The sequence below is a fragment of the Canis lupus genome, chromosome 24, assembly GCF_003254725.2.
Source record: "Canis lupus dingo isolate Sandy chromosome 24, ASM325472v2, whole genome shotgun sequence".
Classification (NCBI taxonomy): domain Eukaryota; kingdom Metazoa; phylum Chordata; class Mammalia; order Carnivora; family Canidae; genus Canis; species Canis lupus.
Genome location: NC_064266.1, coordinates 42675679 through 42702968, shown reverse-complemented (window position 1 = coordinate 42702968; position 27290 = coordinate 42675679). Strand labels below are relative to the sequence as shown.

The 27290-nt window shown below is 59.1% G+C and overlaps 1 protein-coding gene and 1 long non-coding RNA gene across 9 annotated transcripts in view; one reads left to right on the top strand and one right to left on the bottom strand.

The window, feature by feature from the left end:
* PMEPA1 (prostate transmembrane protein, androgen induced 1) overlaps positions 1–24341 on the top strand; it is a 56851-nt gene extending 32510 nt beyond the window's left edge. For 4 of the 8 annotated variants that reach the window (XM_035705581.2, XM_025470501.3, XM_025470503.3 and 1 more), the window contains exons 2-4: positions 14502–14656; positions 19594–19647; positions 20090–24341. In XM_035705581.2, the coding sequence (XP_035561474.2) occupies positions 14502–14656; positions 19594–19647; positions 20090–20638 (758 nt within the window). In that variant the 3' untranslated portion in view covers positions 20639–24341. Of the gene's footprint in view, positions 1–6254; positions 6350–9194; positions 9473–14501; positions 14657–19593; positions 19648–20089 lie in introns of those variants that run through there. The other 4 variants (XM_025470502.3, XM_035705578.2, XM_035705577.2 and 1 more) reach the window with 3 other exon arrangements.
* An 836-nt stretch (positions 24342–25177) lies between these two features.
* On the bottom strand, positions 25178–26269 carry LOC112674173 (uncharacterized). The gene is made up of 2 exons (XR_003145285.3): positions 25841–26269; positions 25178–25348 (listed from the first exon to the last, which is right to left on the bottom strand). It is a non-coding gene; the product is annotated as an uncharacterized LOC112674173 (long non-coding RNA).
* Positions 26270–27290: the final 1021 nt, after the last annotated feature.

Here is a 27290-nt window from a genome sequence, read left to right as displayed (position 1 = left end):
AGGTTGAGCAGGCCTCGTAGGGTTTTAATCTGAGCGTGAGTCAGTGATTCAATCCATGTTTTTAAAAATTGTTCTGGCTGCTGGGTGCAGAATAGACTGGGGAGGGGAGTCCATGTGCCATGGAGGAAGCGGGGATATGAGGAGGACATGTAGGCAAACCCTTTGGTCTTGAGGGATGACTCCTGGGTGTCCCCCAGCGCTGCCCTGCGAGGGCAGGACCCCAGCCAGCCACCCCCCTTGGGTGTCTGGGCTCCCACGTATGTGTGTCCCCCAGTGGATTTCTCTTGTTGTTTCTCCTCTCCCTGTCTCCACACTAGCTGTCATCATGCAAATTGAATTTACGTGCTCAGTGTCAGCCACTCCAGATCATTTAATAAACGAGCACTGACATCTTTGTACCCCTCATGCCCTGCCCGGTCAGGTGAGTCGCCTGCTTTTTAATCGAATGATGGCCCCCATTTGTGAGGCCCTTGCTGGGTGCTGGCCAGCGCTGAGAGAACTAGTGGATCTCTCCTAGCTCAGCTAATGCCAGCTGTCCTGGGCCGCTACACATTACTGATCCATCCTTATGACGGGGAAACTAAGGAAAGTGGGCCAAGTGACTGCCTGAGGTCACATGTACAGGATGTGGCCGCGTCTGGATTCGAATCCAGAGCCGGGCGCCTGGCCTCCCACGGCCTTGCCACGTCCCCATCTCGGAGTGCAGAAAAGGAGCACCTCCCTGAGCTCCTCCTTCAGAGAGCAGTTGCTCAGGACCTCGGTCTTCCCAGCCGTTGGGGTTTTCTGCTTCTGGAAGATGCTGTTTCAAAAGGAAACGCTGCTGAAGGCTGAGATAGCCTTGCCTGTGGGGCGGGGACCAGAAGAGGCGTCTGGGAGGCTCGTAACTGCCCGCTGGGAATGTGTTTCGACTGTCGTCGGAAAAAGAGTAAGAGCTCGTTCAGAGTCACGGGGAAAGATTCAGCAGATTTAGACCACGGTCAGCCTCTCTCTCTCTCTGTCTCTCTGTCTCTGTCTCTCGTGCACACACACACACACACACACACACACACACACACAGGCAGGAAACACCCAGAAACAGAGACAATATCCTGAGACACAAGCACACAGATGATCATAGGTGGGAGGTAGACACACAGACACCCCCAGACACCCAGACTCCCGGACCCTCGCGGAGAAGCAGGGACTGACTTTCTTTCTGTCTCACCTGCTTGGGGCAGGGGGCGGGGGGAGTGGGGTGGGGTGGCCCTGCAGGGGTGACGTCACTCCCCACCTGAGCGCCTCCCAGGCTCAGGCCCTGCCCAGCCAGGGTCCATGCAGTGGCCCACTGTCTGCGGGTCCAGCCTTGTTTCCTCGAACCTCCCCTGCGAGGCTTCAAAACAATCTGGCGTCAAGGAATGCCTCGTCCCGTGCCAGGGTCTCTCCTGCAACCAGCAAGTTAGTGACCTTCCAAGGCCAGCCTGGCTTCTGCTGGTCTCAGGCCTCTGCCGTCGAGCTGCCCCTTCTCAGAGATGACCAGATGCCGGAGGGAGTGAAGGGCGGCGGGGCTGCCAGGAGGTGGCGGTTTGAGGTTGTGGCTGTCGTACTGACTCTCTTGTTGGCTCCGACAGGGGAAGAGTAGTTAGGACACCAAGCTTCAGTGTCCCGGGCCCTGTCACACAAACCTGTGCGCACTGGGCATGTGGCTCTGTCTCTCCCAGCCTCAGATCCCTCGTCCTTAAAATAGGAGGACATAAGACCAGGGCCACCCCGGAGAGCCTCTGGAAGGGGCAGGAAGCACAGCAGGTGTGTGCCCTCCTGGCAGGCCTTCACTTAGAAGGGCTTTCTGGGTCTGCGTCCATCTGTCCCACATACAGATCCAGCCAGGTTTCGGGGAGCACAGAATCAAATTGTTCTGCCTCAGAAAGGACACATCACGGTGGGATTTGAGATGCCTGCGGCCCTGGAGAACCTCGGCTCCAGGTGGCCCTGGCACATGGTGGGGGCCGGGGAGTGTGTGCTGCTCGAGTGAACGAATGGGAGAAGCCCCTGCTGTCGTGCCTGGAGACCGAGGCCCGGCTGCGGGCCGTCCTGTCCTGAAGGGGGTGCATGTGGGACTGTGTCTCCCTCCCTAGGTCCTTACCCCCACCTTGGACAGGCGCCTGCACAACTGGTGGCTGAGTTCCCTGCACTCGGCTCCTCTAGGTGGTCAAGGTGTCCTAGTCGGCCGGAGTCGCTCTAACAAAATAGCCATAGTCCAGGGGCCTAAAGAACAGAAATTTCTTCTCTTTCTGTTCTGGAGGCTCGAAGTCCAAGTTCAAGGGGTCACCAAGTTCAGTTGATGGGGAGAGCGTTCTTCCTGGTGGGCGGGTGGCCGCCTCCCCCATGTGAGTGGGAGGGAGAGGAGCTGAGCTCTCCGCTGTCTCTTCTTTTTTTATTTTTTTTAAAGATTTTATTTATTCATGAGAGACACAGAGTGAGAGACAGAGAGAGAAACAGAGACACAGGCCGAGGGAGAAGCAGGCTCCATGCAGGGAGCCCAACACGGGACTCGATCCCGGGACCCCAGGATCGCGCTCTGGGTCAAAGGCAGGTGCCAAACCACTGAGCCACCCAGGGATCCCCTCCGCTGTCTCTTATGAGGACACTAATCCTATAAACCCAGGGCCCCACCCTTACGACTCCCCGTAACCTTCCTTACGTCCTGAGAGACCCACCTCCAAATACAGGGAGTGAAAGCATGGACATAGGGTTGGGGGGAGACATCCGGTCCGTGGCCCGAGGAGGCCCCTTCTGACCCAGGGGATTTGGGGAGGTCGCTGAGCCCCGCCTGCTCCACAGGCTCTTGGGTTAGGAACAGCCCCTGCGGCAGCTGTCTCCTGCAGGGTTCACCGGGAGCCTGGCACCACGGGGGCCAGTATTCTGGGGAATTCAACCCCCAGGTTGGTTCCAGGAATGAGGCCCCATATGGCGGTGAGGGGGCTGAAGGGGGAGGAAAGAGCCCAGAGACGTGTGTGTGGTGTCTAGGTCCACACCCGGGGCTACCCGGCTCCTTGGTGCGTGGCCTCTAGTTTCTTTGCTGCCTGAGAACCGCGGTGGCCCGGACGCCAGGGAGAGAAGCCAGTCAGGGGGATGCTCTGTCCTCGGAGCCGGAGTCCCGCGTGACCGTGGCCTGGGCTAGCGGCATCGTGGTAGGATGTGGAAGTCGCCCTGGGGCGGCCAGACCTGGGCTTGACCTTGGTCATCAGGCCACCTCCCTGCCCAGGCCCCGGGTCAGCGCGGTGGCCGCGTCCGATGGGGCCCCCGGCACGCGGCCGGGGTGACAGAAGCGCCCGTGACAAGTGGCTAAATACGCACCCGCATTGCCGCTCCCGGACGGTTTTGTCCGAGAGGCTTGGAGAGGGAGCCTGGGCTCACTTCTGGGCTCACTTCCCTTCTCCTGGGGCTGCCGTCCCGGCTCCCGTCGGGAAACACCAGGCTCTTGAAAATTGGTAATTGAGAGAAACATCTGCTGGTTTTCAAGGAGCACACGGTGCCTCCCAAGTGGCGAGGGCAGGCGTGAGTGGCCTTGTCAGCCTCTCTCGGCAACACACACCCACAGGCACGCACGTGCCTGAATTGTTGTTGTGTGTGAAGATTTTAAGAATTAGAACGGTCAACATTTGCCATAAAAATGCCAACAATATACGGACACAGAGAGTAAAAAAAAAGCATAGTCTTCCTCCTCCAGAAGTAGTCCTGTTGACAATTTGATGATTATCCTCATTTTTGCAATGAAAATGGGTCCGCATTATATGCGCTGTTCCAGTTTCGTTATTCCTGCTCGAGAATAATTGTGAACGTCCCTCCAACATCAGACCTAGACCAGTAGTCCTCAGCCAGGGGTGCTCTGCCTCCCACCCCCCACCCCCAGGGGACATCGGGTGATGTCTGGAGACATTTTTAGTTGTGACAACTTAGAGGTGATGGTGTGACTGGCATCCAGCGGGTGCGGGCCAGGGTTGCTCCGATGCCCAGAACGGCCCCCACGGCAGAGAATTATCCAGCTCAAGACGTCATAATGCCAAGGTTGAGAAACCTTCTGGTCGATTGAGGTGTATTTTGAATGGCCCCATTGCATTCCATAATGTGATGTACCGGGGTTTGTTTAGGGGGATTTAGGTGCTCTCTGATTATTTACCTTTAAAAAAAAATACCCTGCAGAGATAACCTCATACATATATGCTTTCAGGGTTTCTGTGAATGTTTCCGTTGGACTCGATCCTGGAAGTTAAAATTGCTGGGTTGCAGGGTAGCTCGCATTTTTAATTTTGATGGGTATTGCCAAAATGCCCTCCGAGAAGATTATGGCCAGCAGCACAACCACCGGCACACAGACTCACTCACCCGTGCGACCCACTCCCCATTTGTTTCCTGTTCTCCTCAATTAACAAGACGCGTTTGATTTATTTTAAATAACTTTCCCTGGCACCTCCAACATGTCCAGTGGCAGAAACGGGTCTCTCCCCGTGAATCCACTCCATTCTGCCAATAACTCTCGAACGGTGATTGATATTTTGCTGACAGTGGGTGTTTAAAGATGTTCGATGTCAGTGACAATAGAAAAAAAAATCTCATTAGTTCTTTCCATTTGGTTAATAGCAAAGGAAGATAAAAGGCACGGCTTTGTCTTTTCTGAGTGAAGGAGCCGCGGGTCAGGAGGTTCTGCTGTCCCTGGGGTTCTCAGCTCACGGCCTGTTCCCCTGCTCTCAGCCCTGGGCTCGCCCGTTGGGCAGCTGCAGCCTCTCCAAGGCAACCCCCAAAAGGTGACCCAGGGATGCGTGGGGCGAAGCCCCAGAAACAGGTGAAGTTCCTCGCAGTTCTGCTGCTTTGAGCTGCTGCTCAAAGTGCAGAAGCACTTTGTCCCCTCACCTGAGTGATCCTTCACAAACTAGGACAAGATGCCTTCCCAGTGAAAAGGAGACATACCCACAGCGGGGTATGTGGACGGAACTGGTGGCCACTCCAGGGACCAGTGTCCTTTTGGCACGTGTATTGTTGAGACAAGAGATGGTCCAGGCTGACACCATTCCCTCGGCCTGGAGGCTACCTCCGGCCTTCCCCCACCCGGCTGACTGGCTCCCTCCCTCCCTGGTCATATGTGCACCTGCACACACTTCCCTGCCGGGCATGTCCCCCCGCCATCACCCCCACCCCCACCGCCACCCCCACCAGGCTCCGGAACACGCAGCTGTCCCCCACCGACTCTCACCTTCTGGCTGCCCTCTGGCCAACTGTGTCTCAGGATGGGCGTGCAGGGCTCAGCTCTAGACTCCCCCCTCGCCCCCTCTGTGGGTCCTTCCCAGGGTCACCATGCCAGTCCGTTTCATTTTGCAGGTGGCCTGCTGGTCCCCGGTCTGTGAAGACACAGATAGTCACCCATAGCTGTGCATCCCAAAAGTCACTTTTATTTTAAAGATTCTATGTACTTGACAGAGAGACACTCAGAGAGCATACAAGCAGGGGGAGCGGCAGGCAGAGGGGGAGAGGGACAAGCAGACCCTCCCACTGAGCAGGGAGCCTGACTTGATCCCAAGACCCTGAGATCATGACCTGAAGCCAAGGCAGATGCTTGAATGACTGAGCCACCCAGGGGCTCCGATTTACTTTTATTTTAAAATATCTATGTTTCTTATCTTTTAAACAAAAACAGACTTGTCCTAGCTGGTGGCTTCTCCTCTTTCTCTCATCCGGGCGTCTTTGGTGCCAATACATACAGATGTGCTGGCTGTGGCTTCCTGGGTTGTGTCGGCCCCTCTGGGGGCCGTTTAGGTGGTTCCCGGTGATTTTTTTGCCCTTCTGCGCAAACCTGCAGTGGGCCTTCTTGACACGCATCTGTGCACACGAGAACAAACGTGATCATCTATTCAGCATATTCCTCATGTGTGCTATCACGGGAAGGTGCCAGGGACATAGGAGAAGCAGAGTCACCTCCGGTGCCACTGACCTTCTAGTAGGGAGAGGCAGGAAGTAAATGGTTACAGAGGTCACAAATAGCATTCCAGAGGAGTGCTTTGGGGAAAGGAAAGCAGGCACAGGACATAGGGTCCTGGGGCTTGGGGCAGAGCACCCTTCCCCTGAGGAAGGGACGTTGCAACAGAGGCTGAAAGGTAAGGGAGGGGGCAGGCATGTGCATGGGGGAAAGATCATCCCAGGCAGAAGGGAGGGCACATGCAAAGGCCCTGAGGTGGGGCTGTGCTTGGTCCTTTTACAGAACCCGTGATTACAGCCCTGTGAGTGCGAGGGAGAGGCCCAGCAGAAATGCACGTGGAGATCCGTGCCCGGAAGCTGACATGCCAGGTCAAGTGTTCACACTTGAAAGTTTTGAGAGCTTGTGAGTTTGACTCTACGGAAGTGTTTCCAGTTTGTACCGTCCAGTAGCTACAGCGCTGGTGGCTGGGGGGGTGGGGGTGGGGGACACCCAGGGAGGACACCCACCTGGTTGACCCACAGCCGCTATGGATTCAGGGTGCCCCAGGCCAGGTGTGTGTGAGGAGACTGGGGCAGGCACTGTGCTGGGCCTGCAGGTCCTGGTCCCAGGGATTCCTTCCTGGCTCCAAATTAGCTGAGGTGATTCTCACCGCAGCCATGGGAAGGAGGGACGAGGCTACCCCTCTCTTTATCTCTGAGTGATAGGCCTAGGGTCACAGTATGTGGCAAGGCTGGTACTCGAACCCAGGGGCCTTTGGACCAAACACGTTCTTAACGTGTTCCCTGGGATTTTACCGTGACCGGCAGGGCAGGGAGCCTCAGTCCTCACCCCCTCGCTAGCCAGCATGTGACTTTTTTCTTGAGGCCACCAGACAACACCAGACAGTATCGCAGGGCTTACATGTTCAGGTAGCGGGTGCCAGACACCCAACCGCGTGCTTGGCACCGAGTAGGCACTTAGTAAGCGGTTCGGTCTGTTTTTAAAAATGAGAATACTGGCCTAGATTTGCTGCCCACCTCTCAAACCTCAAAAGAAAGACAGATTCATTTTTTTTTCTTTCCCCTATAAATGGTCTTACCCTAAGAAATAAATGTGCCGTTGGGGGTGTTTGAAACGGCACCAGGAGTGATCAGAAAGTTATTCCTTTGACGTCTGGTTCAATTTTATTTGACATCCTAGGTGGGGAGGGAGCTGGGTTCTTATTCAAATGCAGGGTGGGGGGAGGGGGGGCCGTAATGATGTGGCTGGAACCCCAGGCAGGCCGGGGCTCTGCTGAATGACAATGAAGCCCGCCCCAGTGGGTCTCATCCAGGCAGGTCTAACAAGATTAGATTTTCATAAATTTCAGACAGTGCCAATTCCTAATTCCTTGGTGTGCGGCCGGGAGGCCAGACAGGGCCGCCTGCATGGGCTGCTTGTTAACCAGGAAGCAAACTGGCTGCCCCTCCGCTGGGAGCAGACACAAGGGGGGCGGGCGGCGGGGGGTCGTCTGGTCTGGAAACCTCCTGGGGGCTGGCGGGAGCCAGGTGGACTCTGGCCCAGCTCTCCAGCTGAGGAAAGAGAAATGAGCTCCAGCACCCAACTGCTACTCCGATGATTAATCGAAAACTTAGTGACAGTCACACTCCCTTAGAGTACCTGTACGGGACGCGTGTGGTTCTCACGCATTGTGAGAATGCAGAGGGAAGAGCGCGTGTCGGCCCAGGTCCGCCCGGCCCCCTCCCCAGGCCGGCTGGGAAGTGGCTGAGCCGGGCTTTGCGCCCAGGCTCCCGAGTTCCATCCGGTCGAGGCTCTGTCACCGAGAACAGGGGGGCCACAGCCTTGGATGCCAGACAGTCGGGTCTTTACCTTCACTAACGGGATCAGGAACCAGGAACGCCAGCCAGCTCCAAACCGCAGAGGCCTCAGCAACCCCCGCCCCGTGGTCGCCGGTGGAAACCATGGATCTCGTATCCCCTCGAAATCCTCCAGGTCCTATTTCACGCCTTCCTATCCCCGAGCCACAAGAACAACTCCGTCCGTTCTTGCCGTGTCACGCATCTGGTTGAGAGTTCGGGAACGGTTTTTGATGCCATGGGCTTCCTTTTACAGCCTCGATTGTATTTCATTTTAATTTAATTTTAATTGAGTCTTCACTGAAAACCCATATTGTGTGAGAGGGCGTCCCGGCCTCCCCAGTTGCTGGGGTTCCACCACAGGGAGGAGGAGAACCGGGCTCGGCCTGGGCCCAGGACTGCGCTCCGACTCGGCTGCTGGCCTGTGGCGCGGCCGATGCTCCCTCCCCGCCGGGGGCTGTTGTGGGAATTAGAGGGGGAGTCCTGTCCTGCCTTGGCCCCCCCTACCCCGCTTGGCGCGCAGGTAGCAGCGGAAGAGATGGGAGCCGTTAGGATCTCTGCTCCGTGCCCAGAGCTCCGCCGAGTGCCTGGGATGGCCTTCCTGACCCTCCTGTGATATTTCTCCACTTTAGGGGCAGGGGAGGGGGAGGGGGGTACCACCTGCCACAAATCCTGCCCACAGGGACCACATGGCAGGTGATGCTCCCAGCAGTCCTGACCCAGCCTGGTGACCAGTTCCATTCCACGCGAGCCCTTTGCTGGAACCCGGGCTGCTCCTGACCTGGAGCCGCGGTGCTCAGGCCCGCCGGGTGTGGTTAGGTGGCTGAGCCTGGCCCAGAAAGCACGGGCTGCGGGGGTGGCCCTGGGCCTCGGCGTTGTGTGGCCTCTGGCCAGCCATCTCCTCTGTCAGCCTCACTTTTCCTGGGCCGTAGAGCAGGTGCGGGCCGTGGGCATGTTGGCACCTGCTTTACAGAAGGACGGTGAGGATCCACTGAGGCGATGCCGGTGAGCGTGCGGGCCGCACCTGGCATTTAGGGGGCGGTGGGCGCACGCTGCCTCCCCAGTGTCAGGCGGGCTGGGAGAGGACCCGCGATGGGCGTGCAAACATCTCAAAGTGACTGTGTCCGTCTCTGGAGGAGAAGACAAAAGGGAGGGTCAGGCCACTCCGAGGAGGCAGACGAGCCTGTTAATTTGAAATTATTCACCAGGAAAGAAGACGCTAAATTAAATTAGAGTGACCTTACTTTGCATGTGGAAGATGGGCTTGGCCACCCCCGAGAGCCTGCTGCATCTATCACCCACCCCAAGGGGGAAATTAGGAAGAAAAATGGCAGAGCCGCTCCCCCGCCCTCCCCACGGCGAGCAGACCCGGCGCCCGGAACAAAGTGTTCTTCTCCCGGAGGCTCCTGTTGTAGCCAGGCCCTTGGAGCAGGAGCAGGACAGGCGCCCCGAGTCCCTCGTGACCTTGGGTCTGGCTGCCACCCAAGGTGACCACGCTGGACACACCTGACTCCAAACCCCCGACCCCTGGGCAGAGGCCAGTTGGGCACGCCAGCCCCAGGCAAACAGTGTTTCTAGAGCATCGGCCTGACTGAGGGGTGTCGGTGACATGTGAGACATGGCGACAGGGGAGCCCGCTGTGTCCTGCCCACTCTGAGCTCCAACGTTTGCTTCACGTCCACCACGCCAGGTTGTAACTGGGGCTCTCGGAGGTCCGCGTGCCTGGGGTCACACAGCTTGTAGCTGGCAGATGCAGGGAGGCAGCACCAGCCTTACTCGCAGGTGCTCGGGACGTGGGGAGGGGACACTAAGGATTGCTTTAAGTGCTTTATTGCACTAAGGATTTAGTGCAGCAAGACCCTCAGGGAGGCTCTGGGCCGAAGTCCCGGCCCTGCTCTCTCTAGGCGCGTGGGCTGGTGCCTTCTCCCTGCACCTCAGTGTGCTCATCTGCAAAATGGCAGAGGGGGCGGCCCCCACCTCCTAGACGCTCCTAGGCAGCGGGCTCCGCGTGGATGTCGTCGCTGCTGGGATCATAGTAACGGCTCCAGGGACTGTTGACCAGCCCGCCCTCCCCTCTTGCTCAGGTCCCACTCCGTTTGTGAGCGGGCCTTGGCTGTGACTCCTGTGGTCACGGGAGACTTGAAGGCAGGGAAGGGGGAGGGCGGGCAGTGATAGGACCCATTCTGCGTGCACCGTGCTGGGCACCTGGCCTATGTCCGGGTGCAGGGGCGTCTGTCGGAGTGAAGAAACAGAGACAGCATCAGGGTGGCCCCATATCTGCCCTTAGCAGCTGAGCGACTTGGGCCCGTCTCGTGGCTGGAAACCCGCAGGCCACCCTCCCTGCAGGCTTGGGCCGCCCAGTGCTTTTAAAACTCTTGCATGTGTTGCCAGCGAAAGGCCAGCGAGCTTCACGGGTGGTTTCTGGGTTCTGGAGAGATCGGGAGGTGTGACAGCATGGGGCCGGCTGCCTCGGGCAGCTGGGGTTCCAAGGAGTCGTGCCTGTCCGGGGGTAGGGGGCTCATGCTCAGTTCACAATCCTGCCTGGACCCAGGAGAGAGGAGTCGGAGTGCACAGGCCCAGGCCGCCCGCCAGGGCCCAGCAGTCAGCACCAGCCTGTAGAAGGAAGGCAGCCCCCCTCAGCTCTGTTCCCGTGGGTGGTGGGGGGCGCTGTGGATGCACCTGCCGTCTGCCCCCTCTCTAGCAGGTGGTTTCCTGGCACATTTCCTGGAGAAGGTGTGTTCTGCCCCCAAAGGTGGATTCTTCTGGAAGCAGCCCCCTGAATGAGAGCGCACGGAGGTGCTGTCGGCAGGACCACAACCCCCTCGCCCCACGGCCGAGGCCAGAACACCCAGAGGTGTGCTCTGCCTTGTGGGTTGGTGTGAACCAGCTGCTGGCCGGAGGCTTCTGGACCCTCAGTGCCTCCACCCACCCATGCCGGGGCTGGGCCGGGCCGGGCCTGGCCTGGAGTACCCAGCACGGCCAGCTTAACCTTCTCTTGGTCAGCATAGGGGCTTGGGCTTCCCTTGTTTTGCCGTCCTGGAGTGCTGGGAGCCCCCCAGTAATCGTGGTCACTGAGGGAGTGCTCCCGAGTGCCGAGCACGTCATCCACATGCAGCTCTGCCACCAGGTGCCCTCTGCCTCCTTTCCCGTGGGGAGGCTGTGGGGGCCCCGGCAGTGAGGTCCAGGGTCACACGGAGCTGGCCCAGGAACCCTCGGGGGCCTCCCTGCTCTTCTGGTCCTACACCCAGGCCTTGGGCTTCCCAAGTGCAGCCCAGACATCAGTCGTAGTGTCTCTTCCTCTGAGAGGTTCTCCCTCCCGTCACCCGTGTGGATTTCCTGGGTCCTGGCCGTCCCGGGTTATGGCCCAGGGCCCTGGGGTGGTCACAGTAGTGCTTTTAGGATGCCATGCTCATTTCTGGGGGTGATTCTCTCACAGAAACGTGTTCTCCTGCCCTGTTGGTCCGGCCTGGTGGGGTCAGGAGAGCGGTGGAGAGCTTGTCACACCCGCTGGGGCCTCTCCCACTGCCCCCTTGCCGTCCTGCCACAGCTGCTGTCTCGCTGCCCCACCCGGCCAGGGACAAGGACAAAGACAGCCGGCTGTGCACCTCCTTCCTCCAGGCACCTCCTTCCTCCGGGCTGGTGTGGGCAGGGCCCGAGACAGCAGCCGGAGGGGGCAGAGGGGAACCTACCGACCAGGGCGACAGGCCCTGGTCCCGGTTGGGGTGAAGAGTGCACAGGGCCGGGGAGGGGAATCGTAGGCCCCTCTGAGGAGGGAGGGCGTGGGGGTTGCACAAAGCAAGCCTGTGTGTCCCCTGAATGGGCGGCTTTATCCTGGGCCCTAACAGGCAGGGCCGGGCCCTGGGGAGTCAGAACAGGCCGCCAAGGCCCCGGAGCAAACTGTCTGGGGAGGCAGGAGGTGTGGCCACGGTCGCTGGGTCTGAGGCCTAACCCAGGCCTTGCTGCCCGCCCTCCTGGCAGGAAGGTGAGGGTGTCCCTCCTGTGGGTCCAGGCCTGGTGATCCGTCTCCTGCTGGGCAGGGCCCAGTGCTCTCAGCACTCATGAAGTCTCACCGAAGTCCCCGGCCGGTTCGTCCGCCCTCCGGGGCCCTCTGGGGCAAGGTGGGTCGCACTCCCACCTGGGAACCAGAGCCAAGGCCCAAGCTCCAGGTTGAATTCCTGGGTGCAGAGGAGGGCGGCCAGCACATGGCTGACTGGGAGGAGCCGGCACGTAGGGCCCTTGGGCTGAGTCTGTCACTCGACCTCTGGACCTTGCTCTCCTGGCCCGTGAGATAGAATGATGAAAGGGCCCGAATGTACGCTCAGCCCTGGCGCTGTGGACCCGTCACTGCCTGTCGTGGGGCATCCCCCGCGCTGTAGCAGCCCCCACCCAGTAGATGCCCAAGGGCCCCCAGGTGCGACAGCCGCCAGTGTGCCCAGAGGTCGTCCCATGTCGCCCAGTGGGGAGGCTCACCCTGACTTCCTAAGAGCCGTAGGTATTAGAGGCGTAATCAGTAAACACCGGTCCAGCCGGGCACACAGAACGTGGCACGAGCGGGCAGGCATCCTGGGGCGCTGGTGTGCCGGGATGGGCTGGCCAGGGCTTCGGAGAGGAAGTTGAAGTGTGAGTGTCGGGGGGTTCAGTGTGGAGAAGCTTCCACCGTTTTGCAAACAGTAATCTTCCCACCTAGGATGCGTTGCTTTCCTGCTGGAAGCCATAGGGAAACTGAGGCAGGAAAGGCTGGCTTTCGCCCGGGTGGAGTTTGGGTGGTCCAGCGTGAGGGCCCAGAGCCCTTGAGGCCACACCACGTGCAGCCTGTTGCTCCTCCCCCACCCCTCCAGCCGCGGTCTCTTGGAGGAAGAAGCGCTGAATCCGTGGCCTTGAGCTTGAACCTGTGCCCTGGGGAGCCCTCAGCTAATTGCTCGTTAGCAGCGGGAGGTGGGGGGCGCTGCCCCCCGTGGGCAGCTGTGGGCTGGGCAAGGCCGGTGGGGCCGGGCCCCAGTGCTGCCGACCGCTGCCCCGTCTGCCCCGTCACCCCCCGGGTCCCCGGCGGCCCTGGGCGCTGGCACCTCGCCCATGGCTGGGGGCTCTGCTGGCACCGGCCGCGGGCAGCTGCCGAGCCGCCTCGACACGGACCCGCTCGAGTCAGCAGAAACCGCCCCGGCTCTGGCAGGATCAAAATAACCTTCTTCCTTTTCCAGCACTTGAGGGTTTTTCCGCCTTCGAGGGGAAAAACAAAACAACATCAAAAAAAAAAAAAGAAAAAAAAAAGAAAAGAAAAGAGAATGGCAGCATCTGCAGGCACCCGGAATGTGGTTTTTCTGAGGCTTCTCTCCTGAGAGCTGGGGGGGGGATATCCTCACACATTCCTATCCTGTTGGGGGGTGCGGTGTGTTCGTGATAAATATGTTGGGGGGTATCTGTGGTGTTTATGTTTGTGTGTTATCTGTGTTTATTTGTATTTGGGGGAAGGTGTGTGTGTGTGAGTATTGGGGTGTGAATGTGGGGGTATGAATGTTGGGGTGTGTGTCTGTGGTAAGTGTGAATGTGGTGTGTGAGCATTGGGTTGTGTGTGGTGTGGGTGTTGGGGTGTGTGTTGGGGTGTGAGTGTTAGGGTGTGTGTCTGTGGTGAGTGTTGGGGTGTGTGAGCATTGGGGTGTGTGAGTGTTGGTGTGAGCATTGAGGTGTGTTGGGGTGTGAGTGTTACATGTGTGAGCATTGGGGTGTGTGTCTGTGGTGAGTTGGGGTGTGTGAGTGTTGGTGTGAGCATTGGGGTGTGTTGGGGTGTGAGTGTTGCATGTGTGAGCATTGGGGTGTGTGTCTGGTGAGTGTTGGGGTGTGTGTTGGAGTGTGAGTGTTGGGTGTGTGAATGTTGGGCTGTGTGTATGTGTGAGCATTAAGGTATGACTGTTGAGGTGTGAGTGTTGGAGTTTGTGTCTTGAGTGTTGGGGTGTGAGTGTTGGGGTGTGTGAGTGTTACAGTGTGAGCGTTTGGGGTGTGAGCATTGGGGTGTGAGCACTGGTGTGTGTGAGTGTTGGGGTGTGAGTGTTGGAGTTTCTCTCTTGATGAGTGTTGGGGTGTGAGTATTGGGTTGTGTGAGTGTTGCAGTGTGAGCGTTGGGGTGTGAGTGTTGGGGTGTGAGCACAGGTGTGTGTGAGTGTTGGGGTGTGAGTGTTGGAGTTTGTATCTTGATGAGTATTGGGTTGTGTGAGTGTTGCAGTGTGAGCGTTGGGGTGTGAGCATTGGGGTGTGAGCACTGGTGTGTGTGAGTGTTGGGGTGTGAGTGTTGGAGTTTCTCTCTTGATGAGTGTTGGGGTGTGAGTATTGGGTTGTGTGAGTGTTGCAGTGTGAGCGTTGGGGTGTGAGTGTTGGGGTGTGAGCACAGGTGTGTGTGAGTGTTGGGGTGTGAGTGTTGGAGTTTGTATCTTGATGAGTATTGGGTTGTGTGAGTGTTGCAGTGTGAGCGTTGGGGTGTGAGCATTGGGGTGTGAGCACTCGTGTGTGTGAGTGTTGGGAAGGGAGTACTAGAATGTGAGCATTGGGATGTGTGAGGGTTGTAGTGTGAGCATCGGTGTGTGTGAGCGTTGTGTGTCAGTGATGAGAGTTGGGTGTGAGCGTTGGGTGTGCAGGGAGGGTGAGCGAGCGCTCACAAGGGCTGGGCCCTGAGCCCGTGGCCTGCTTCGGGGTCCCCCAAGGCTCACGCGTCTCCCCCGGTCTTGCAGCAGAGCTGGAGTTTGTTGAGATCACCATCATCGTGGTGGTGGTGATGGTGATGGTGGTGGTGATCACGTGCCTGCTGAGCCACTACAAGCTGTCTGCGCGCTCCTTCATCGGCCGGCACAGCCAGGGCAGGAGGAGGGAAGACGCCCTCTCCTCGGTAAGTGCCCTGCCCCTCCCGTCGGCACGGGGAGCCCCGGGTCAGGGTGCTCGGGGGACGGGCGGAGGGCAAGGTGCCCGGAGTCCTGCCGCCTTGGCCCAGACTGGCGGGAGGTGGCCCTTCCCTCTTCTCAACGGCCCGCAGGCATCTGGGCCGGGGACGCACAGTGTTTTGGACACCGCAGGTCACCCCGGAAAGGCCCTCCAGCCCCAGGGTCCTGGCCACTCCACCCATGAAAGGGGGCTCCCGTTGCCACTCGTTGCGAGAGGGGCCCCGATCGGGCCGCTCCCCGGAGGCTGCGGGCTTAGCGCGGGGCGAGAGGCCGAGCACTGCGGGCCGGGACGGTGCAGGCTCCTCCGTCCCCTCGGTCGCTCGTCCCTCCGTCCCTCACCCGCCCGTCCGTCCCTGCCCCCCGAGAACGCCAGGGGGCCGAGTTTGGTCAGGATGAGCCTCTTAGGCCAAACCCTGAAGGAGGAAGTGACGACGGGTCCAGGCAGGTGAGGCAAACGCTGGGCTGGGAGCGTCCTTGCTGTGAATACTGCGTTTTGGTATCTTACTGGAATGGTGAGCTTCACCTGCATCCTGGAAGCCCCAGAAGTTGCCCCAGAAATTGCCCCTCAAGACTCCACAACGTGGGGGCCCGGCGGGGGAGGGGAGGCCTGCCTTTCTGCAGCTCTGAGCGCTGGGCCCCCTACTCCCTGCACCCTGGGCGCTGCACTGTGCACTGCCAGCTCGGCGCCCTGCAGCCGGTGGACCGAGGTGGGGGCGCAGCTCACCCCCGAGTGGTTTCTGCCCCCACACGGGCGCTGTGTGACTTCGCCTGGCAGGAGCAGGCTGTCTGAAGGGCAGGCTGGGATTTGCAGGGAGAAGCTGGCACGGGGGTGGCCCCAGGGCCGTGGCCCGAGCACACCTCTGAGCCTGGGAGGACAGCGACAGCATGGGAGGGTGGCACCGGGGGTGGCCTCCCAGGTCTGGGGATGGCCGCCCGGGGTTGGTGGCAGTACCCAGAGCCTGCGGGGCTGAGCCGGGTCGAGCCGGGTCCCCGGCAGGTTCGGGCGTGTCCCCCCACATCAGGCTGCGGCGCGGCGGGGCGGTCAGCAGGTGGCCAGGGCGAGGAGCCTCCGCTGGGTCCCCCGGCCCGAGGCTCAGCAGGCATCCGGAGGGCACTGGGCGCCGCTGCTCCGGCCAGGGCTCACCCGTGTGTCTGCTGTGCCTGTCCCCCAGGTGGCTGTGCCGAGGGTGTGCCTCCCCGGCTCACAGGCAGCCCGGAAACCCCATCCCACGGGGGAGAAACCGGGGCCCAGACAGGTGGGCGTGTTGGCCTGAAGCCGCTGCAGCTTGTCAGCGGCGGTGCGAAGAGCCCCGGCCCCCTGTGCCACCTCACATGCTGGGGCAAGGGAGAAGATGCGAGCCGGGTGGCCCGTGCCCGGGGTGGGCCTTCTCGCCCTCTGAGCCCCACTCTGCCAGACGGGTGGAGCTGGCCCTTCTGCTGCCTGCCCCTGGGTGTGGTCACTGAGGACACCGCTCGCCCAGCGGGCTGGGGCCGTGGCGCAAGTTCCAGCGTGAGGGATCCTTGCTGCCACCGGGGGCAGGGAGACAGCCCCGTGGGCAGCACCTGGGACTTTGTGCCCAGACAGAGGGTTAAGATCCTGGCCCTGATTCCCAGACACCTGGAGCCACAGAAAAGTCCCCGCCCCATCTACCCAGCCACCTGCATGGGCCCCTGGGGATGCCCGGCTGGGTAAACACAGCCTCGTTAGGCCTGCAGCAAGTGTGGCAGCTCCCTTGGGGACCCCTCCCTGCCAGACAGCCTGCGTCTCAGGAGTCTCAGGGCCCCGTGACCTCCCACAGACACCCCAAACCTGGGCACTCTCCGCCTGGGGCTGGGCCTGCCCCTGGCCTGACTGTCCTGCCTCGGTTCCTTTCCAGGGGGACCCCATTTGCTCATCTGTCCGAGAATAAGGCTCAAGTGCAGGTACGCCACTGGCCCTAGAACGTCACTTCCCCGCCCGGGGCTGTTCCCAGGGAAGCCACACTATATTGTGTTGTGGTAACAGCAGTGGTGATCTTGCCCTGACGGCGGCACGGAAGATGGGTCTGCAGGGGCTTGTCCTGGAGTTGGCGGGTGGGGGGGATGTGCCCTGTGAGGCAGGTACGGAGCCACCTGGCACAGGTAAGCAGGTGTATAGGTGCCACCAACCCCACCCAGGAAGCCTCCTGCTCATTTCTGAGCTGCTCCTGGGTCCCTGAGCTTTGTTTTCAAACATTCCCTGCTTTGAATTCCTCCCCTTATCAGCTTATTCCCCCAAAGTTTATGCATCTTGAACAGCAACGGTCACGTCACCCATAGGTCTCTTGGAAGACGGTTTGTGCGTGAAGCCTGCTCAGCATGGGGCAGGATGGATTCAGACTAGAGGCTCAGCCAGGAAATTGGATGGGGCAACCCTTTGTTCATTTTGTCCCCAAATCAGCCCTGGCATGGGTCTCCCGCTTCCCGAGCGGCTTCTGCAGGCACAAGGCTTCTAAATCAGGGACAGGGCAGCCAGCTGGACGTTCGATTACTGTACAGCGAGCCAGGCCGATATAGGAGCTGAGATGCCATGGGAGCCTGGGAGGCAGGGGTGGTGGTGGGTGGTTCCTGGAAGGCTCCCTGGAGGAGGAAGTGACTTCCAGGTGCACACGTTGGAGGTAGTCAGCTGACAAGGCTGGTGGGTGGTTTGGGGCTCTATGGTGGGGCTCCTGGGGCATTGATGGGTGTTTCCTTAAGCTTCCTGGGTGGTGCCAGGTAGCTAACCACTCTGTTGGGACTGGGAGTGGCGGGGGGGGGGAGGGCAGTGGTGGGAAGAGGTTGTTGGCCACGTCATGCAGAGCCCGGGACAGAGGGACTCGTGGGAAGGTTTTAGGCAGGAGTGTATCTGGGTCACCTCTCATCCAAGCTGGCCTTAGCTGCATGCATCCACCACCCGGGGCCCCTGACCCTAGTGAGGAGCGGGTGGACGTGCCCATCGGCTTCCTGGCACGCACATGGGCCATGCCAGTGGCCCGGCCCTGGAGCTACACAGCCAGGATTGGCCTGAGCCCAGGTGGGTCTGGAAGCGAGCAGGTGAGGGTTTGGATCCCAGCACGGCCTCCTACCAGCTGGGCCCACTCAGCTCTCGGTGCAGTGTCTGGCACCGAGACAACGATTGATAACATGACTAATATCAGTAACAAAACGGCCTTTGACCACGCCAACAGCAAGGCTGTGTGGCCGCTTGCTGCATCCTACCACCTGGAACCTACTAGAGACCGCAAGGAGAGCTCATGGGTGCTTTCCCGGTGGGACCGTTGTGAGCCACAGAGCCCCCCAGTGGCCATGTAGGCAACTGCACTTCTCTGTGCACCCAGCCCCCTCTCCAGGTCACCCTCCGGCCCCAACTGGGTGAGACCGGGAGCCCCCAGGATAACGAGCCCCAAGGAAACCTTTGGAGCGCTAGATATTTTGATTGTAGTCACGGGTCTCTGGTGTATGCACGCACCAAAACTTAACCAAATTGCATACTTTGAATATGTACAGTTTATTTATTTATTTTTTAAAGATTTTTGTTTATTCGTGAGAGACACAGGCAGAGGGAGAAGCAGGCCCCCTGCAGGGCGCCCAATGAGGGACTCGATCCCAGGACCCCGGGATCATGACCTGAGCCGAAGGCAGAGGCTCAGCCTCTGAGCCACCCAGGCGTCCCCACGTACAGTTTATCTCCATCTCTAGAAAGCTGTGAAATTCAGAGACGACATCCTTCCCCCCGGGCCCAGGGCTATCCGTCACCACATAACCAGCATTGTCTGGGTTTGCCTCTCAGACAAACTGAGCCTGGTGCGGGGTCCCACGTCCCTTGGGTCTCTCCCCGAGGCCTGAGATGGCACGTGGCATGTGCCCAACTCAGCCCATGCGGCCCGGCCACCCGTGGGGAAATCTCAGAGCAAGAGGGTGTGAGCTTCCTGAGGTGGCAGCTACACACTTGGTATGGAAGCGGTACCACCTTCCGCCTTTGTTGACTGACCCCATCATTATTTGGTGGCAGAGCAGCTGCATGGGGGCACTTAGCTCATTAACTAACTTTGTCCAGTATTTCTGTACCCGTGAACTGGGCTCCTGGTATACAGGTTGAGACAGGCTGTAAAGAGGTAAATAAATAGAGACAAGTTGGTTACAGGTAAGAGAGCTGCTGGGAAGGAAGTTAGCCCATGCCAGGATTGTAAATGGGGGCGGGCCCTTTAGATGGCAGTGTCAGAGGAGGTCTGCGGGGCTGCCGGTGCAGTGGGGCGGCCGGTGCAAAGGCCCTAAGGTACATGCATGACCCTTTGCATTAGAAGGTGCGTCAGCCTGGCCCCCAGCACTTTCATGTAGTCACAGAGGGCCACGTGCGCTCCTTGGCATAGTCTACCCCTCAAAAGTTCTGGAAGTTTAGTAACTTGCCAAGATCACGCTGCAAGCACGTGGTCCAGGTCAAGGTCCTGGACCGCACATGGGCCATGCCAGTGGCCCGGCCCGGAGCTACACAGCCAGGATTGGCCTGAGCCCAGGTGGGTCTGGAAGCGAGCAGGTGAGGGTTTGGATCCCAGCACGGCCTCCTACCAGCTGGGCCCACTCAGCTCTCGGTGCAGTGTCTGCACTGGGAGGGCCAGGTCTCGCCAGGCTTCCTCATCAGCCTAAGGCACGCGGGCAGCTGCTGGAGGGTCTTAAGAAGGCGGAGCCTACAGGTCAGCTGTAGGCAGTTGGGGTCACATCTGAGAAGTGGTGAGGGCCCCAGGCCGGGGTAGCAGAGGTGGGGATGGAGGGTGGCCGATGGCTGCCAGATGCGACTCCAAAGAGAAGATGTCAGGCACAAAGCCAGTTGACCCTGTGTGCGCTCACCTGTGCTCAGCCTGCTGACCCTGCCCCTCTCGTCCCCACACAGGAAGGATGCCTCTGGCCGTCCGAGAGCACGGTGTCGGGCAGCGGAATCCCAGAGGTGAGCCCCCCGTGCGGCCCCAGTCCCCTGCCTGCTGCCCCCCGCCCCCCGCCCCCCGGGGTGCTGTAGTGGACGCCTCCGGCCATCTGCCCGGCAAGTCCCCTCTCCAAGCCGGAGGCGCCTCCCCTGGCCGCAGGAGTGTGGCTGCCAGGCTCACCTCTGTGCCCTTCTCTGAAGAATTGTCCTTGGCTGCTGGCACCGCCCGCGCCAGCCGCTCACCCTCTCCCACCCCGCAGTGGGGGGCCCACAGGGTCCACAGGCTGGAGGACAAAAGTTGCCCCTCTTCCAACTCAGTGATGAGGATCCCATCCAGGGCTCCCCAGTGCACCCCTCCCTCCCCCACCCCACCCCCAGAGAGCAGAGGGTCCCCCCCAGGCAGCCAGACCCCACCGCCTCGGGCTGCTTCGGGGTGGAGGGCCCTCACTCTGCTCTGCCCCCGCAGCCGCAGGTCTATGCCCCTCCGAGGCCCACCGACCGCCTGGCCGTGCCCCCCTTCACCCAGCGGGACCGCTTCCACCGCTTCCAGCCCACCTACCCGTACCTGCAGCACCAGATCGACCTGCCGCCCACCATCTCGCTGTCGGACGGGGAGGAGCCCCCGCCCTACCAGGGCCCCTGCACCCTCCAGCTGCGGGACCCGGAGCAGCAGCTGGAGCTGAACCGCGAGTCGGTGCGCGCGCCCCCGAACAGAACCATCTTCGACAGCGACCTGATGGACAGTGCCATGTTGGGCGGCCCCTGCCCCCCCAGCAGTAACTCGGGCATCAGCGCCACGTGCTACGGGGGCGGCGGGCGCATGGAGGGGCCGCCCCCCACCTACAGCGAGGTCATCGGCCACTACCCGGGGTCCCCGGCCTTCCAGCACCAGCAGAGCAGCGGGCCGCCCTCCTTGCTGGAGGGGACCCGGCTCCCCCATGCACACATCGCCCCCCTGGAGAGCACAGCTGCCTGGAGCAAAGAAAAGGATAAACCGAAAGGGCACCCTCTCTAGGCACCCCGGGGCCGGGGCAGCGGTAGGGAGAAGACAACACGCTCCGCACCTCTTAGACGAGAAGACAGAGGAGGACCGGGCGGCAGCCACCACACGCGGCGCGTAACCATCCTCTCCCCCTCTCTCTGTGTATAAATATTTACATGTTCTGTGTGGTCTGAATGCACAAGCTAAGAAAGCTTGCAAAAAACCACGTTTCTTTGTTGAGCTGTGTCTTGAAGGCAAAAGAGAAAAAAAAAAAAAACAAAAAACAACACACACACACACAAAATCTACCCTAGTCTTTTCTGTTTCTAGTTGAGCTGCGTGCGTGAATGCTTCTTTTCTTTTGTTTGTTTATGATGATTTCACTTAACTTTAAAGACATATTTGCACAAAACCTTTGTTTAAAGATCTGCAATATTATATATATATAAATATATATAAAATAAGAGAAACTGTATTGTGAGGGCAGGAGTATTTTTGTATTAGAAGAGGCCTATTAAAAAAAAAAAGTTGTTTTCTGAACTAGAAGAGAAAAAAAATGGCAATTTTTGAGTGCCAACTCAGAAAGCGTGTATTACCTTGTAAAGAAAAAAAAAGTACAAAGCAGGGGTTTAGAGTTATTTATATAAATGTTGAGCTTTTGCACTATTTTTTAATATAAATATGTCAGTGCTTGTCTGATGGAAACTCCTATCATGTCTGTCGAGACTTTTAAGGGAGAAATGTGGAAATTTCACAGTCGGCGTCAGGCAGAGGGCGGGCTCGACACGGAGTTTGGAGAGCTTTCCGGAGGGGCCGCTTTCCTGCGAAGTGGAAGCTTCTGGCTAGCGATAGGTTGTTACCTCGTTATACATTCCCCACCGAAGGAGACAGTTTCCCCCTCTGGGCCAGAACAGCCTTGGGATGGCAAACCCAATAGGGAAGTTACTCTAGGCACCAAGTTGCAGGTGGTGGCTTTGCCTTTCCCGAGATGAAAATAAACTTCTGGAAGAATCTTAGTTTTTCCTCCTGGTTTTGTTTTGTTTTGTTTTGTTTTTTTTAAAGCATGAAGCCTCGCCCCCGCCCCCACCCACCTCCAGCCGCAGCTGCTCCCCGCGCGTGTTGCCGGGGACCCCCCCTTCCCTGCCCCCAGAGGGGGCTTGGGTGGCTGCTTTGCCCAGAGCGCTTCAGGGGCGATGCGCTGGCTCCAGGATTTATCAGCTGAGGTCGGTCGGTGGAGGCCACCGACAGGTCAGAAAGGCCCGGAGTATTAGGAATTTGACCTCGTTCCTTTCTCTTTACGTAGCAATTCTCACCTAACAGGCCAACAAACGGAACCCCAGAGATGAAAAAGCGACATGCCCCGATTTCTCCCAGGACATGCAAAAGGGTTAAAAGGACAACAAAAAAACCAGTCGAACCTGTGCTTTTATGTTTTCAAAGCACAATTCTTTACCTTCTGCTCTCCCGCATTTTCGTTCCCTCTCCCCGTGGAAACAATCATGTTCGATGTGCTTATTTATCTGTGTTTTCACAGCCTCTTTAGCGGATACGAGTCTTGTCTACCAGGATTTTCCTGAGTAGGCTGCGGTGTGGCGGGATCCCCTGGTGGTGCGCAGGTGAGGGCGCGTGAGCGGCGCAGGTGTAGTGCGCGGTGGCGACAGGTGGGACATGGAGTGGGGGTCCCTGGGGTCGACCAGGGACAGTGGCTGGAGCTGCAGGTTCTTCCTCCCACTGAGGACTTGTTCACATTCCATGGGGTGATCCCCCAGATGGAAGAGCAGCCCCCCGCCCCCCCCGCCCCGAGCCCCTCCGCACGGAGCTGTCTTTTCATTTTGGCAGAACACTAACTAGCAGACTAACATAAGAGGAGGCATCCGGGCAATAACTCTTGTTTTTAAGCAACTTTTTTATTACTTAAACGCCTGAGAACAGTTTTGACGTTCTGACCATTTGGACTCTATTTCTACGTACCCTTCCCCAACACGGTGACCAACAGATAAACATGGGGTCTGAGTGGCCGCCGGCCAGCCTGGCGGAAAGTTCTTGTACTTTGACAATAACACCTGCCTCTCCGTGGCGAGGTCGGGGTGGCGGTGGTGGTGGTGGTGGTGGGGTGGTCTTCAGCCTAAACTTTGCTTCTCAAAGAGGATTCTTTTCAGAAGTCGTGCAGAAACATCGGTATTAATTTGTCCTAAAAGGTACAGGGACACATTTATAGATAAAATTTTTAAAAACTGTAGCTTTCCTCTATGTGAAGAGCCTCCCTAGTGCCTTACTGAGGAAGGAGTGCCCTCTTGTCACCAGATGGGGGCATCCCTGGACAGTGACACCGAACCCCCATCCCCACCCCCTCTGCCCCTCTGCCCCGGGGACTGACCTTCCCACTCTAGGTCAACAAAGGGCTGCAGCTTCTCAAATATCCCCATCGCCCTGCCCTCCCGTGTCCCACCCACGCACCCACCCACCACCGTCTTGTCAGATGCAGTGTTTGACTCCCATGTGACTTGTAAGCCTAGAAATGGCCCCGGACTGTGCAGGTCCCCAGGTCTTGAGCCAAGCTGTTGGAATCCCGTTGGTTGGTGGTGTGGTCTGCATTTGCCGTGTTTGGAAGGAGGCGGGGGAGTGGCTCCCTGACCTCAGCTGGCTTGAGGGCAGAGCACACCCCTCCAATTGCACCCCAGGATTGCAGTCCAGGGCTCGATGCTGCAGCGCCCCCGGGCTTCATGCCCGGCAGATGCCGGTTGCAGAGGCTCAGGGCAGAGCAGCTTGTCCAAGTCGGGACACATCCCCAGAAAACCTGGGGTGTGTGTTTCTGGAAACAGCTAAGCTCTTGGTTTCTCTGCTGGACCCCAGAGCTGGGGGTGCACTCATTCCTCTGGATGTTGGCTGTCGTGCCGTTATCTTTGAAAAGATTCCGAGCACCCCTGAGGAGACCTCCTTTTTCCAGTAAAAAGTTTGGGGGTCCTCAGCTGTGGCTGGTTGGAGGGGGACCAGGTTGGGCTTCCTCTACTCCTCATCGTTTCCCTGCTTGTCCATCACATTTCCTACCCCCCGAGGAAGAAAGAGCATTTCTCCCACAAAGGCCAGGTCTCCGCAGACCAACTTAGGAAGGGGCACTAAGCCATCTCTGTCCCCCCCGAAGCCCCGGTGATCTTTGCAAAGAGCTGAAACTCCCCCCAGCCCACCCCCACCCCCACCATCTAGCGAACCCCAGGGCAGGGCAAGAACCGAGTCCAATCCCTGTCCTCGTCTCCTCTCTGAATTGTATGTTTCAGAAATCGTTCTCTACACGCACACAAAGCTTCCAGATCCATAAAACATCCTGATGATAAGGAAAAAATAAAAGTGTTTTTGTTTTGTTTTTGTTTGTTTGTTTCCTGGAAACTGCGCTTCAAATTCTGCTGTACTATAGAGCCCAGAAGGACACGCGTTCTCGTTTGCCTGCCTGATTCCATGGTGGTGTGCTGATGGCACGCTTTTATGTTGCGTTCTTGGCGTTGGAACCGCTCACCTTTGCAGCCCTGTTTTCCCAAGTTCTGTTCAAGTTAAACTCATGTAAATTCTCCGTGGCACGCTGGGTGCGGCGCCCACGTCGCTGCCGCGTAAGACTCTGTATTTGGATGCCAATCCACAGGCCTGATGAAATCGCTTGTTGTGTATCAATAATCATTAGTGGCAATGATGACATTCTGAAAAGCTGCAATACTTATACAATAAATTTTACAATTCTTTGGAACGAGGCTTTTTTACTTCTTTGGCTGCATTGCCTTCCCCTGTCCCCCACCGCGCTCAGCAACGGTCCCAGGGCCCATTTAGTGGGGAGGGAGGGAGGCTGCTGAGCTGCTGGGGGGCCCGAGACCTCTGTTCCAGTTCAAGCAGCATCCCTGGAGCCCAGTGAAAACACTAGCTCAGGCAGGTGGTTCTAACAAAGGGGTTTAAAATTAACTCACCTCTTAAAAAAAATTTAAAAAATAAAAATAAATAAAATTAACTCCCTCTTTCATTAATTGGGGTTAAAAGAGTTTGTAAGGTGTTAACCTACTTTTCTTCCCTCTTGGAAAAATCGTGCTAAGGCTCTGATAAGGTCTAGCAAGAAAGAAACTGGCCTTATGTGAGTCCCTTCCAGAAGGAAACACTGAGGCATGGATTTGTAAGAAGGGACGTATGAAGGGAGCGCTGCCACGGGAGACGGTTAAGGAAACTGGGGAGAGGACAGAGGAGGAAAAACGAAGCAAAGTAGCGAGGGGGTTTAGGCAAAGTCCCCGCCACAGCCTGATCCCAAAGATCCCAAAGGGACTGTGGGGAGCTCTGGGGTGTGAGGTGCTTCTGGGTGAAAAGTAGACTCTGAGATGCTCCTGGATTCTTGGGTGTGAGAGCGCAGCAGTGAGGAGTTTCCCAAGCCCCAGGGTGGCCCTCAGAGAGGTTCCCAGGAACCAGCCATTCGCAAGGCCCGTGCAAGCCAGGAAGGGGAGACAGGAGTCTAAAAGGGATCCCCGGGGTTCCGAGTGTGCTCCCCGCAGTGCCCACTACAGAAAGTCGCATTTATTTCTCTAAACAGAACCATCTTTGACGTCTGGTCAAGGTGTTTTAAAGATCAGCGCCCCAACAGTTGATTCCCCGGGAATGACCATCCTGCAGCCTCGACCCCACGGTTCTGTAAGCTCTGGGAGTAGAGTCCTATGATCAGGGCAGAATGTGAGGCACACATCGGTCTTGCTTTCTCCCTCTCTGGTGGAGGAAAACCTAGGAGTAAAAAAGAAAGGAAAATTGATGAGAAACCAAAGGAGCTCATTACTCTCCGGTGTTGGCAGTGGGACCCCACGGTGCGCTCCCAGCCTGGCTCCAGAGCCCCCGGCCTCTCATGAGCGCCCACTCTCCCGGGGGCCTGTCACTGTAGAAAGTGTTGCCGCAGTGCCTGTGAGGTTGTCTGAAGGACATCCTGGGTCGAAAAGGAGACCCTCCCCGCTCCTCTGACCTGGCTCAAGCACATATCACTGAATCGGTCAGGAATAAAGGCGGAAATCGGAGTATCTACTATTTGTTGAGCACCTACTAGGCGCCAAGCACCATGTCAAGGTCTCCAGTGAGGTTGGCCGCTTGTCTGGGGAGATCTCATCTCATTCATCTGCCTCTTGGTTTTCTGGGGTTTTTTTGGTTTTTAAACAGGGTCTCATGCTGGGCTCTGCTCGGGGGTCCCAGCGCCTGAAGCCCGACCTCTGACCTCAAGGAACCCACCTCCTGGTGGTCCAGACAGACTCACAGACGGCAGCACAGCACAATGCCTCGGGGGCAGGACCCCGTGCTGTCGGGGGGCGGGGAGGCTGGATTCCAGTCCCCCCCCCCCCCCCGCTCCAGAGGTCAGGGAGGAGAGGGGCAGAGAGTGAACCAGGGCCCTGCACGAGCAAAGGCCTGGAGGAGACTCGGCGGGGCCCCCGCCCTGGAATCGGCTCTTCCTCCGCCAAGCGAGCCAACGCCAGCTCGGCCGGGGTTTGCAGGCCTGGGGGTTGCGGATTCCTGCAGCTGAAAAGCAACAGGTGGAGCGGGGCCGGGCGAGGCCACCAGGCTCGATGGGCGACTGTGACGTCACCGAGACGTCTGCCCCCCGCCGTCAAACGCTCTTCCCCTGACGTCCCTCCCGCGCACGTCCCCCTCCCCGGCCGCTCGCCCGGCCGCCCCGGAGCAGGAGGGAAGAAGCCGGCTCCCGACGCCCGCAGCCGAAGTCCCAGAATCGAATCCCATTGGCCTGGCTTAGGCCACGTGGCCGCCTCTGAGCCAATCACTGCGGCCGCGGGGAAGGCGCGCCCTGATTGGCCGGGGTTCCGTCACGTGCCCCACCTGGACGGGGGCGGGGCCGCCCCCGCGCCCCCCCCCGCGCGGAGGAGGGGGGCGGGGGCCGCGAGGGAGGGAGGAGGGGGGCGGGGGCCGCGAGGGAGGGAGGGGGGCGGGGTCGGCTCGCGCCGCTGCCAGTCGCGGTGATTGCGGTGGTTCCCGGGGGTCGGCGCGCCGCGCTGCCTTCACCCCTGCTGCCGGGGATAACACAAGACCGCAGAGGCCTCGCAAATAATTTGGAACAAATGGTGCATTTGGATGTGAGAGTAAATTTTAAAATAAATATCCACGCGTGTGTGTGTGCGTGTGTGCGCGTGTGTGGTGTGCTGGCACGCGCCGCCCTCCCCTCCAGGCCCTCGCCCCCTCCCCTCCCCTCCCTCCAGGCCCTTGACCCCCCTCCTCTCCCTCCCCTCCCTCCAGGCCCTAGACCCCTCCTCTCCTCCCTCCCCTCCCTCCAGGCCCTTGACCCCCCTCTCCTCCCTCCCCTCCCTCCAGGCCCTCACCCCCTCCCCTCCTTCCAGGCTCTCACCACCCTTCCCTCCCTCCAGGCCCTCACTCCCCCTCCCCTCCCTCCAGGCCCTCACCCACTCCCTTCCTTCCAGGCTCTCACCACCCCTCCCCTCCCTCCATGCCGTCACCCCCCCTCCCCTTCCTCCAGGTCCTCACCCCCTCCCCTCCCTCCAGGCCCTTGACCTCCCTCTCCTCCCTCCATGCCCTCACCCCCCTCCCCTCCCTCCATGCCCTCACCCCCCTCCCCTCCCTCCATGCCCTCACCACCCCTCACCTCCCTCCAGGCCCTCACCACCCCTCCCCTCCCTCCAGGCCCTCACCCCCCTCCCCTCCCTCCATGCCCCTC